The sequence below is a fragment of the Oncorhynchus kisutch genome, linkage group LG1 (genome assembly GCF_002021735.2).
Source record: "Oncorhynchus kisutch isolate 150728-3 linkage group LG1, Okis_V2, whole genome shotgun sequence".
In the NCBI taxonomy this organism is placed as follows: Eukaryota; Metazoa; Chordata; class Actinopteri; order Salmoniformes; family Salmonidae; genus Oncorhynchus; species Oncorhynchus kisutch.
This window is the reverse complement of record NC_034174.2, coordinates 343,486-356,420: the sequence shown is the minus strand read 5'-3', so window position 1 is coordinate 356,420 and position 12,935 is coordinate 343,486. Positions and strand designations below refer to the sequence as shown.

Genomic DNA, 12,935 nt, shown 5'->3' with positions numbered 1-12,935 from the left:
GACTGCATGTACAGGACTGCAGGTACAGGACAACAGGTACAAGACTGTATGTACAGGACAGCAGGTACAAGACAGCATGTACAGGACAGCAGGTACAGGACAGCAGGTACATGATTGCATGTACAGGACAGCAGGTACGGGACTGCATGTACAGGACAACAGGTACAAGACTGCATGTACAGGACAGCAGGTACAGGACAGCAGGTACAGGACTGCATGTACAGGACTGCAGGTACAGGACAGCATGTACAAGACTGCAGTAGGTACGCCAGACAGACAGACTTACTGGTGGATTTTCCATCTGTCTTCTCACAGTTGGGACAGTGGTAGATGTCAATGTCTGGAGCCTCATCTTCATCCACACCAACACAGCTGGAACAGCAGAGAGATATACATTAACACAGCTGGAACAGTAGAGAGATATACATTAACACAGCTGGAACAGCAGAGAGATATACATTAACACAGCTGGAACAGCAGAGAGATATACACCAACACAGCTGGAACAGCAGAGAGATATACATTAACACAGCTGGAACAGCAGAGACATATACACCAACACAGCTGGAGCAGCAGAGATATACATTAACACAGCTGGAACAGCAGAGATATACACCAACACAGCTGGAACAGCAGAGAGATGTACATTAACGCAGCTGGAACAGCAGAGAGATATACATTAACACAGCTGGAACAGCAGAGAGATATACATTAACACAGCTGGAACAGCAGAGAGATATACATTAACACAACTGGAACAGCAGAGAGATATACATTAACACAGCTGGAACAGCAGAGAGATATACATTAACACAACTGGAACAGCAGAGAGATATACATTAACACAGCTGGAACAGCAGGGAGTGATATACAGTGCCAGTCAAAAGTTTGGACACCTATTCATTCACCTACTCATATTCTACTTTGTAGAATAATAATGAAGACTTCAACACTATAAAATAACACATATGGAATCATGTAGTAATCAAAAAAGTGTTAAACAAATAATAATAATATGTTATATTTGAGATTCTTCAAAGTAGACACCCGTTGCCTTGATGACAGCTTTGCTCACTCTTGGCATTCTCTCAACCAGCTTCACCTGGAATGCTTTTCCAACAGTTTTGAGGGACTTTCCACATATGCTGAGCAATTGTTGGCTGCTTTTCCTTCACTCTGCGGTCCAACTCATCCCAAACCAACTCAATTGGGTTGAGGTCAGGTGATTGTGGAGGCCAGGCCATTTGATGTAGACTCCATCACTCTCCTTCTTGGTCAAATAGCCCTTACACAGTCTAGAGTTGTGTTGGGTCACTGTCCTATTGAAAAACAAATTATAGTCCCACTAAGCGGAGACCAGATGGGATGGTGTGGTAGCAGAATGATGTGGTAGCCATGCTGGTTAAGTGTGCCTTGAATTCTAAATAAATCACAGACAGTGTCACCAGCAAAACACCCCCACACCATCGCACCTCCTCCTCCATGCTTCATGGTGGGACCCACACATTCAGAGATCCTCCGTTCACCTACTCTGCATCTCACAAAGACACAGCAGTTGGAAGCAAAAATCTCAAATTTGGACTCATCAGACCAAAGGACAGATTTTTTTCCACCGGTCTAATGTCCAATAATCGTGTTTCTTGGCACAAGCAAGTCTCTTCTCATTATTGGTGGCCTTTAGAAGTGGTTACTTTGCAGCAATTGAAATCAATTGTATTTGTCACATGCCCCGAATACAACATCTGTAGACCTTACAGTGAAATGCTTACTTACAAGCCCTTAACCAACAAGAAAATAAGAATAAGAAAATATTTTAAACTAAAGTTTTGAAAAAATCAAATAAAAAAGTAACACAACAAATGTAAATAACAATGAGGAAGCTATATGCAGGGGGCACCGGTTAGTAATGAGACTATATGCAGGGGGAACTGGGTAGTAATGAGACTATATGCAGGGGGAACTAGGTAGTAATGAGACTATATGAAGGAGGTATCGGTTAGTAATGAGACTATATGCAGGGGGAACTGAGTAGTAATGAGACTATATGAAGGAGGTATCGGTTAGTAATGAGACTATATGCAGGGGGAACTGAGTAGTAATGAGACTATAGGTACTGGTACAGAGTCAATGTGGAGGCTATATGCAGGGGGAACTAATTAGTAATGAGACTATATGCAGGGGGAAGTGGGTAGTAATGAGACTATATGCAGGAGGTTCCGGTTAGTAATGAGACTATATGAAGGAGGTTCCGGTTAGTAATGAGACTATATGAAGGAGGTTCCGGTTAGTAATGAGACTATATGCAGGAGGTTCCGGTTAGTAATGAGACTATATGAAGGAGGTTCCGGTTAGTAATGAGACTATATACAGGGGGAACTGGTTAGTAATGAGACTATATGCAGGGGGAACTGGGTAGTAATGAGACTATATACAGGGGGAACTGGTACAGAGTCAATCTGTGGGGGTATCGGTTAGTAATGAGACTATATACAGGGGGAACTGGGTAGTAATGAGGCTATATGCAGGGGGAACTGGTACAGAGTCAATGTGTTGGGTACTGGGTAGTAATGAGACTATATGAAGGGGGAACTGGTACAGAGTCAATGTGGAGGCTATATGCAGGGGGAACTGGTTAGTAATGAGACTTTATGCAGGGGGAACTGGGTAGTAATGAGACTATATGCAGGGGGAACTGGTTAGTAATGAGACTATATGAAGGAGGTTCTGGTTAGTAATGAGACTATATGAAGGAGGTTCCGGTTAGTAATGAGACTATATGAAGGAGGTTCCGGTTAGTAATGAGACTATATGCAGGGGGAACTGGTTAGTAATGATACTTTATGCAGGGGGAACTGGGTAGTAATGAGACTATATGCAGGGGGAACTGGTTAGTAATGAGACTATATGAAGGAGGTTCCGGTTAGTAATGAGACTATATGAAGGAGGTTCCGGTTAGTAATGAGACTATATGAAGGAGGTTCCGTTTAGTAATGAGACTATATGAAGGAGGTTCCGGTTAGTAATGAGACTATATGAAGGAGGTTCCGGTAAGTAATGAGACTATATGCAGGGGGAACTGTGTAGTAATGAGACTATATGAAGGAGGTTCCGGTTAGTAATGAGACTATATGCAGGGGGAACTGGTACAGAGTCAATGTGGAGGCTATATGCAGGGGGAACTGGTATAGAGTCAATGTGGAGGCTATATACAGGGGGAACTGAGTAGTAATGAGACTATATGAAGGAGGTTCCGGTTAGTAATGAGACTATATGCAGGGGGAACTGAGTAGTAATGAGACTATATGAAGGAGGTTCCGGTTAGTAATGAGACTATATGCAGGGGGAACTGAGTAGTAATGAGACTATATGAAGGAGGTTCCGGTTAGTAATGAGACTATATGCAGGGGGAACTGGTACAGAATCAATGTGGAGGCTATATGCAGGGGGAACTGGGTAGTAATGAGACTATATGCAGGGGGAACTGAGTAGTAATGAGACTATATGCAGGGGGAACTGAGTAGTAATGAGACTATATGCAGGGGGAACTGGGTAGTAATGAGACTATATGAAGGAGGTTCCGGTTAGTAATGAGACTATATGCAGGGGGAACTGGTACAGAGTCAATGTGCTGGGTACTGGTTAGTAATGAGACTATATGCAGGGGGAACTGGTACAGAGTCAATGTGCTGGGTACTGGTTAGTAATGAGACTATATGCAGGGGGAACTGGTACAGAGTCAATGTGCGGGGGTATCGGTTAGTAATGAGACTATATACAGGGGGTACTGGGTAGTAATGAGACTATATGCAGGGGGAACTGGTACAGAGTCAATGTGTGGGGGTATCGGTTAGTAATGAGACTATATTCAGGGGGTACTGGGTAGTAATGAGACTATATGCAGGGGGAACTGGTACAGAGTCAATGTGCGGGGGTATCGGTTAGTAATGAGACTATATTCAGGGGGTACTGGGTAGTAATGAGACTATATGCAGGGGGAACTGGTACAGAGTCAATGTGCGGGGGGTATCGGTTAGTAATGAGACCATATGCAGGGGGAACTGGTTAGTAATGAGACTATATACAGGGGATACCAGTCCCGAGTCAATGTGTGAGGGTACCGATTAGTAATGAGACCATATGAAGGAGGTTCCGGTTAGTAATGAGACTATATGCAGGGGGTACTGGTACAGATTCAATGTGCGGGGGTACAGGTTAGTAATGAGACTATATGCAGGGGGTACCTGTACAGAGTCAATGTGCAGGGGTACCGGTTAGTAATGAGACTGTATGCAGGGGGTACCGGTCCCGAGTCAATGTGCGGGGGTACGGATTAGTAATGAGGCTACATACAGGGGGTACCGGTTAGTCATGAGGCTATATACAGGGGGTACCGGTTAGTCATGAGACTATATACAGGGGGTACCAGTCCCGAGTCAATTTGCGGGGGTACAGGTTAGTAATGAGACTATATACAGGGGGTACCGGTCCCGAGTCAATGTGCAAGGGTACAGGTTAGTAATGAGGCTATATACAGGGGGTACCGGTTAGTATTGAGGCTATATACAGGGGGTCCGAGTCAATGTGCGGGGGTACAGGTTAGTAATGGGACTATATACAGGGGGTACCGGTCCCGAGTCAATGTGCGGGGGTAACGTTAGTAATGAGACTATATACAGGGGGTACCGGTCCCGAGTCAATGTGCGGGGGTAACGTTAGTAATGAGACTATATACAGGGGGTAACGGTCCCGAGTCAATGTGCGGGGGTACAGGTTAGTAATGGGACTATATACAGGGGGTACCGGTCCCGAGTCAATGTGCGGGGGTAACGTTAGTAATGAGACTATATACAGGGGGTAACGGTCCCGAGTCAATGTGCGGGGGTACAGGTTAGTAATGGGACTATATACAGGGGGTACCGGTCCCGAGTCAATGTGCGGGGGTAACGTTAGTTATGAGACTATATACAGGGGGTCACGGTCCCGAGTCAATGTGCGGGGGTAACGTTTAGTAATGAGACTATATACAGGAGTACCATTCCCGAGTCAATGTGCGGGGGTACAGGTTAGTCATGAGACTATATACAGGGGGTACCGGTCCCGAGTCAATGTGCGGGGGTACAGGTTAGTAATGGGACTATATACAGGGGGTACCGGTCCCGAGTCAATGTGCGGGGGTAACGTTAGTAATGAGACTATATACAGAGGGTACCGGTCCTGAGTCAATGTGCGGGGGGTAACGGTTAGTAATGAGACTATATACAGGGGGTACCGGTCCCGAGTCAATGTGCGGGGGTATAGGTTAGTAATGAGACTATATACAGGGGGTACCGGTACAAAGTCAATGTGCGGGGGTACAGGTTAGTAATGAGACTATATGCAGTGGGTACTGGTACAGATTCAATGTGCGGGGGTACAGGTTAGTAATGAGACTATATGCAGGGGGTACCTGTACAGAGTCAATGTGCTGGGTACCGGTTAGTAATGAGACTATATGCAGGGGATACCGGTACAGAGTCAATGTGTGGGGGTACAGGTTAGTAATGAGACTATATGCAGGGGGTACTGGTACAGAGTCAATGTGCAGGGGTACCGGTTAGTAATGAGACTGTATGCAGGGGGTACCGGTCCCGAGTCAATGTGCGGGGGTACAGATTAGTAATGAGGCTATATACAGGGGGTACAGGTTAGTCATGAGGCTATATACAGTGGGTACCGGTTAGTCATGAGACTATATACAGGGGGTACCGGTCCCGAGTCAATTTGCGGGGGTACAGGTTAGTAATGAGACTATATACAGGGGGTACCAGTCCCTAGTCAATGTGCAAGGGTACAGGTTAGTAATGAGGCTAAATACAAGGGGTCCCGGTTAGTAATGAGGCTATATACAGGGGGTACCAGTTAGTATGGAGGCTATATACAGGGGGTACAGAGTCAATGTGCGGGGGTACAGGTTAGTCATGAGACTATATACAGGGGGTACCGGTCCCGAGTCAATGTGCGGGGGTACAGGTTAGTAATGAGACTATATACAGGGGGGTACCGGTCCCGAGTCAATGTGCGGGGGTAACGTTAGTAATGAGACTATATACAGGGGGTAACGGTCCCGAGTCAATGTGCGGGGGTAACGGTTAGTAATGAGACTATATACAGGGGTACCATTCCCGAGTCAATGTGCGGGGGTACAGGTTAGTCATGAGACTATATACAGGGGGTACCGGTCCCGAGTCAATGTGCGGGGGTACAGGTTAGTAATGGGACTATATACAGGGGGTACCGGTCCCGAGTCAATGTGCGGGGGTAACGTTAGTAATGAGACTATATACAGAGGGTACCGGTCCTGAGTCAATGTGCGGGGGTAACGGTTAGTAATGAGACTATATACAGGGGGTACCGGTCCCGAGTCAATGTGCGGGGGTAACGTTAGTAATGAGACTATATACAGAGGGTACCGGTCCCGAGTCAATGTGCGGGGGTAACGTTAGTAATGAGACTATATACAGAGGGTACCGGTCCTGAGTCAATGTGCGGGGGTAACGGTTAGTAATGAGACTATATACAGGGGGTACCGGTCCTGAGTCAATGTGCGGGGGTAACGGTTAGTTATGAGACTATATACAGGGGGTACCGGTCCCGAGTCAATGTGCGGGGGTAACGTTAGTAATGAGACTATATACAGAGGGTACCGGTCCTGAGTCAATGTGCGGGGGTAACGGTTAGTAATGAGACTATATACAGGGGGTACCGGTCCCGAGTCAATGTGCGGGGGTATAGGTTAGTCAAAGTTATTTGTAAAGTAGATAAATATAATAAACAGCGTGTAGCAGCAGAGTAAAAACAAAGGGGAGGGGGGGGGGCAATGTAAATAGTCCGGTGGCCAATTGATTAATTGTTCAGCAGTCTTATGGCTTGGGGGTAGAAGTTGTTAAGGAGCCTTTTGGTCCTAGACTTGGCGCTCCGGCACTGCTTGCCATGCGGTAGCAGAGAGAACAGTCTATGAAGTTACCAGCCTCAGCTTATCGACCATGAAGACCTGATTCACGCAGTCTCCTCTTAACAGTTGATGTTGAGATGGGTCTGTTACTTGAACTCTGTGAAGCGTTTATTTGGGCTGCAATTTCTGAGGCTGGTAATTCTTCATCCTCTGCAGCAGAGGTAACTCTGGGTCTTCCTTTCCTGTGGTGGTCCTCATGAGAGCCAGTTTCATCATAGCGTTTGATTGTTTTTGTGACGGCACTTGAATAAACTTTCAAGTCCTTGAATTTTCCATTTTGACTGACCTTCAAGTCTTAAAAGTAATGATGGGCTGTCGTTTCTCTTTGCTTATTTGAGCTGTTCTTGGCACAATATGGAATTGGTCTTTTACCAAATCATCTGTATACCAACCCTAACTTGTCACAACACAACTGATTGGCTCAAACGCATTAAGAAGGAAAGAAATTCCACAAATGTACTTTTAACAAGACACACCTTTTCATTGAAATGCATTCCAGGTGACTACCTCATGAAGCTGGTTGAGAGAATGCCAAGAGTGTGCAAAGCAGTCATCAAGGCAAACGGTGGCTACTTTGAAGAATATCACATTTGTGTCACTTTTTTTGGTTACTACATGATTTCATATGTGTTATTTCCTAGTTTTGATGTCTTCGCTATTATTCAACAATGTAGAAAATAGTGAAACTAAAGAAAAACCCTGGAATGAGTAGGTGTGTCCAAACCTTTGACTGGTACCAACCCTTCTATTTTGACCCATAGTTGCGCACCAGAATCAGGGTGACCAAATCAATGGAGGCCAGATAAATAAATAAAATTCCTGTTCTTTTTTATTTATTTCTAAAAACGAACAAGCATACCTCTGTGAAATGTCAACGGAGCATTGCGCGTATACCAAGCATTTCAACACCTTATACATTTAATTCAGCTCGTAATTCAAATTTATCTTTTTGCAACCCGTGGAAAAAACTGAAGATAACGACCACAAAATGTCAAATCCTCAAAAGTTTAAATGAGAAAGCTGCACCACTAACTGTCACGTTCTGACCATAGTTCTGTTATTTTAATCTTTGTTTTAGTATGGTCAGGGCGTGAGTTGGGGTGGGCAGTCTATGTTTGTTTTTCTATGTTGGTTTTTGTGTTCGGCTTAGTATGGTTCTCAATCAGAGGCAGGTGTCGTTAGTTGTCTCTGATTGAGAATCATACTTAGGTAGCCTGGGTTTCACTTTTAGTTTGTGGGTGTTTGTTTCCGTGTGAGTGTTTGGGCCACACGGTGCTGTTTCGGTTTCGTAAATTCACGTTGTTATTTTCTGTTTAGTGTTCTGAGTTTTAATTCAAAATCATCATGATCACGCTGCGCTTTGGTCCGGTCCTTACTCCTCCTCAGACGAAGAGGAGGAAATCTGTTACAGAAACATCCACCACAAGAGGACCAAGCAGCGTGGTAATGGGCCACAGCGGCCGAAAACACAAGACTCCTGGACTTGGGAGGAGATTTTGGACGGCAAGGGACCCTGGGCACAGGCAGGGGAATATCACCGCCCTATAACAGAGCTGGAGGCAGCGAAAGCGGAGAGGCACCAGAATGAGAAGGCAGCACGGCAGCGTGGCTGGAAGCCCGAGAGTCAGCCCCAAAAACGCATTGGGGGGTGGCACACGGGGAGTGTGGATAAGTCAGGTAGGAGACCTGAGCCAACTCCCCGTGCTTACCGGAGAGCGAGAGGGAGCGGGCAGGCACCGTGTTATGCGGTGGTGCGCACGGTGTCCCCGGTGCGTGTGCATAGCCCGGTGCGTGTGCATAGCCCGGTGCGGTACATTCCAGCTCCTCGTATCGGCCGGGCTAGAGTGGGCATCGAGCCAGGTGCCATGAAGCCGGCTCTACGCATCTGGTCTCCAGTGCGTCTCCTCGGGCCAGCGTACATGGCACCAGCCTTACGCATGGTGTCCCCGGTTCGCCAGCACAGCCCAGTGCGGGCTATTCCACCTCGCCACACTGGCCTGGCTACGGGGAGCATTCAGCCAGGTACGGTTGGGCAGGCTCGGTGCTCAAGACCTCCAGTGCGCCTGCACGGTCCGGTCTATCCGGTGCCACCTCCACGCACCAACCCTCCGGTGGCAGCCCCCCGCACCAGGCTGTATCTCCGTCTTCTTCCTACAGGTGCTCCCGCCTGTCCAGCGCCGCTATAGCCTTCCTCCTGCCCAGCTCCGCCAGAGTCTCCCGTCTGTCCTGAGCCGCCAGAGTTTCCCGTCTATCCTGAGCCGCCAGAGTCTCCCGTCTGTCCTGAGCCGCCAGAGTCTCCCGTCTGTCCTGAGCCGCCAGAGCCGCCAGCCAGGAGCCGCAAGAGAATAAGATGCTCCATAATATGGATAACTACTGAAAGATAGCTGATATGCGTTGTTCCACATCGTAAAGGATCGGAGCGGGTTTGCAAAATGCTGACATATCACGCAATTATACCATTTATAAAATCTCTATTATATACTTTTAATAAAGACTAGCTCAAAAATAAGCGGAGGTGCAAAAACACATTTTTCCCCCTATTTGAATCTGCTCCATTGCTCAGAAGGCCCAGTGGACACAAGGATGTTTGGTTCATCTCAGTTACCAACAGGAATAACTTTGCAGCTGTTTCTGATGAATAAACAATGCTATGCTGGTGGGAGGTAACATTCAAATAAAACCCTGCCCTGAAACTAAACATATGCTTAACATAGAATTTTTTTTGCCATATCATAGGAAAATACAATGCATTCACACAGATTTGCACGAAGTGGGCAGTTAGGCCTCGTCACTTCAATCTCAAATATACAGTTGAAGAAGGAAGTTTACATACACCTTGGACTAATACATTTAAACTCAGTTTTTCACAATTCCTGACATGTAATCCTAGCAAAATGTCCCTGTCTTAGGTCAGTTAGGATCACCACTTTATTTTAAGAATGTGAAGTGTCAGAATAATAGTAGAGATAATTATAAAAAAAATTCATCACATTTCCAGTGGGTCAGAAGTTTACATACACTCAATTCGTATTTGGTAGCATTGCCTTTAAATTGTTTAACTTGGGTCAAACGTTTCGGGTAGCCTTCCACAAGGTTCCCACAATAAGTTGGGTGAATTTTGGCCCATTCCTCCTGACAGAGCTGGTGTACCTGAATCAGGTTTGTAAGGCCTCCTTGCTCGCACACGCTTTTTCAGGTCTGCCCACACATGTCCTATAGGATTGAAGTCAGGGCTTTGTGATGCCACTCCAATACCTTGATTTTGTTGTTCTTAAGGCATTTTGCCACAACTTTGGAAGTATGCTTGGGGTCATTGTCCATTTGGAAGACCCATTTGCGACCAAGCTTTAACTTCCAGACTGATGTCTTAAGATGTTGCTTCAATATAACCACATAATTTTCCTGCCTCACGATGCCATCTATTTTGTGAAATGCACCAGTCCCTCCTGCAGCAAAGCACTCCCACAACATGATGCTGCCACCACCGTGCTTCACGGTTGGGATGGTGTTCTTCGGCTTGCAAGCGTCCCCCTTTTTCCTTCAAACATAACGATGGTCATTATGGCCAAACAGTTCTATTTTTGTTTCATCATACCAGAGGACCTTTCTCCAAAAAGTACCATCTTTGTCCCCATGTGCAGTTGCAAACCATAGTCTATCTTTTTATGGCGGTTTTGAAGCAGTGGCTTCTTCCTTGCTGAGCGGTCTTTCAGGTTATGTCAATATAGGACTCGTTTTACTGTGGATATAGATACTTTTGTACCTGTTTCCTCCAGCATCTTCACAAGGTCCTTTGCTCTTGTTCTGGGATTGATTTGCACTTTTCCCACCAAAGTACGTTCATCTCTCGAAGACAGAACGTGTCTCCTTCCTGAGCGGTATGACGGCTGCGTGGTCCCATGGTGTTTATACTTGCGTACTATTGTTTGTACAGGTGAACGTACTACCTTCAGGCGTTTGGAAATTGCTCCCAAGGATGAACCAGAATTGTGGAGGTCTAAATTTTTTTATCTGAGGTCTTGGCTGATTTCTTTTGATTTTCCCATGATGTCAAGCAAAGAGGCACTGAGTTTGAAGGTAGGCTTTGAAATACATCCCCAAGTACACCTCCAATTGACTCAAATTATGTAATTTAGCCTATCAGAAGCTTCTAAAGCCATGACAGCATGTAAACTTCTGACCCACTGGGATTGTGATACAGTGAATTATAAGTGAAATAATCTGTCTGTAAACAATTGTTGGAAAAATGACTTGTATCATGCACAAAGTAGATGTCCTAACTGACTTGTCAAAACTATTGTTTTTTTTAAATAAATGTGTGGAGTGGTTGAAAAACAAGTTTTAATGACTCCAACCTAATAATATGTAAACTTCCGACTTCAACTGCATCATAATAAGACAAAATGTTAACTTATTGACTTAAATCGTTGTGCAACATCATGGATAACCTCTGGACATTGTCTTTCAGCTCAAAAGAGTGGATTTCTACTGGTGTGGGCGTTTAACGGTTTTGATGGGATATTTTAATTCGTTGGAGTAGGATTTCCAATGGCAAGGCAGCCTGGTGTCATAGACTAGACGTAAAATAGTCAACGATAAATCCGGGCCATTCAAATGAGTTACGTTTGGTATGGTTACATAAGACAGATGGTTACTTAAGGCAAAAACGATAGTAGGGTGGTCGGTCGGGGTGGATGGGTGGGCATATAATGCCCAAAGGTTGCGAGTTTGAATATCATCACAGACAACTTCAGTATTGTAGCAACTTTTCAACTACTTACTACTTTTTAGCAACAACTTAGCATGTTAACTAACCCTAACCCTTTTATCTAACCCTTCCACTAAGCCTAACCTTAACCCTTTAACCTGAATCCTAAACTTAACTCTTAGCTTAAACATAACCCTAACCCCTAGGCTAGCTAATGTTAACCAGCTAGCTAATGTTAGCCACCTAGACAGAATTTGTAACATATCATACGTTTTGAAAATTCGTACAATATAATATGAATTGTAATTTGTAACATCATACGAAATGGGTGATGGACATCCACAAATTAATACATACCATAAGAAACATAACATTATCACACTAAATAGAGTGTGTCTGATTTACGTACAGAATAATACAAAATGCTCTGAGACCAAGTTGGGCAAAGAGGATCCTAACCCTAACCCTAACCCTAACCCTAACCCTAACCCTAACCCTAACCCTAACCCTAACCCTGCTGTCACGTTCTGACCTTAGTTCCTTTGTTATGTCTTTGTTTTAGTATGGTCAGGGCGTGAGTTGGGGTGGGTAGTCTATGTTCTTCTTTCTATGTTGTGTTAATGTGATTGGACTGGTATGGTTCTCAATCAGGGGCAGGTGTCGTTCGTTGTCTCTGATTGAGAATCATACTTAGGTAGCCTTTTCCCACCTGAGTTTTGGTGGGTGATTATTTTCTGTCTAGTGTTTTCTGCACCTTTCAGGACTGTTTCGGGTTTCATTTATTTCACGTTGTTATTTTGTATTTTCAGTGTTCAGTCAATAAACATCATGAACACATACGACGCTGCACATTGGTCCGACATTTCTTACTCCTCGTCAGGAGGACAAAGAATTCCGTTACACATGCATAATTTCTATACCAGACGAAGCTTTGCTCAACTGTAATGTTCAGTTCAATGTTTCTATCTTCAAGTGACGTTTAAATTTTTTCACATGCACAGTAAAATGCTTTCATTTCAAGTCCTACCCAACAGCACAGTAAAATGCTTTAATTTCAAGCCCTACCCAACAGCACAGTAAAATGCTTTAATTTCAAGCCCTACCCAACAGCACAGTAAAATGCTTTAATTTCAAGCCCTACCCAACAGTGCAGTAAAATGCTTTCATTTCAAGTCCTACCCAACAGCACAGTAAAATGCTTTAATTTCAAGCCCTACCCAACAGCACAGTAAAATG

General features: G+C 44.9%; 1 protein-coding gene across 1 annotated transcript in view; it reads right to left on the bottom strand.

Moving 5' to 3' along the window:
* LOC109884347 (lysine-specific demethylase phf2-like) overlaps positions 1-12,935 on the bottom strand; it is a 185,350-nt gene that overhangs the window by 152,642 nt on the left and 19,773 nt on the right. Inside the window, 1 exon segment of the mRNA XM_031831395.1 lies at positions 287-372. Within this exon segment, the coding sequence (XP_031687255.1) occupies positions 287-372 (86 nt within the window).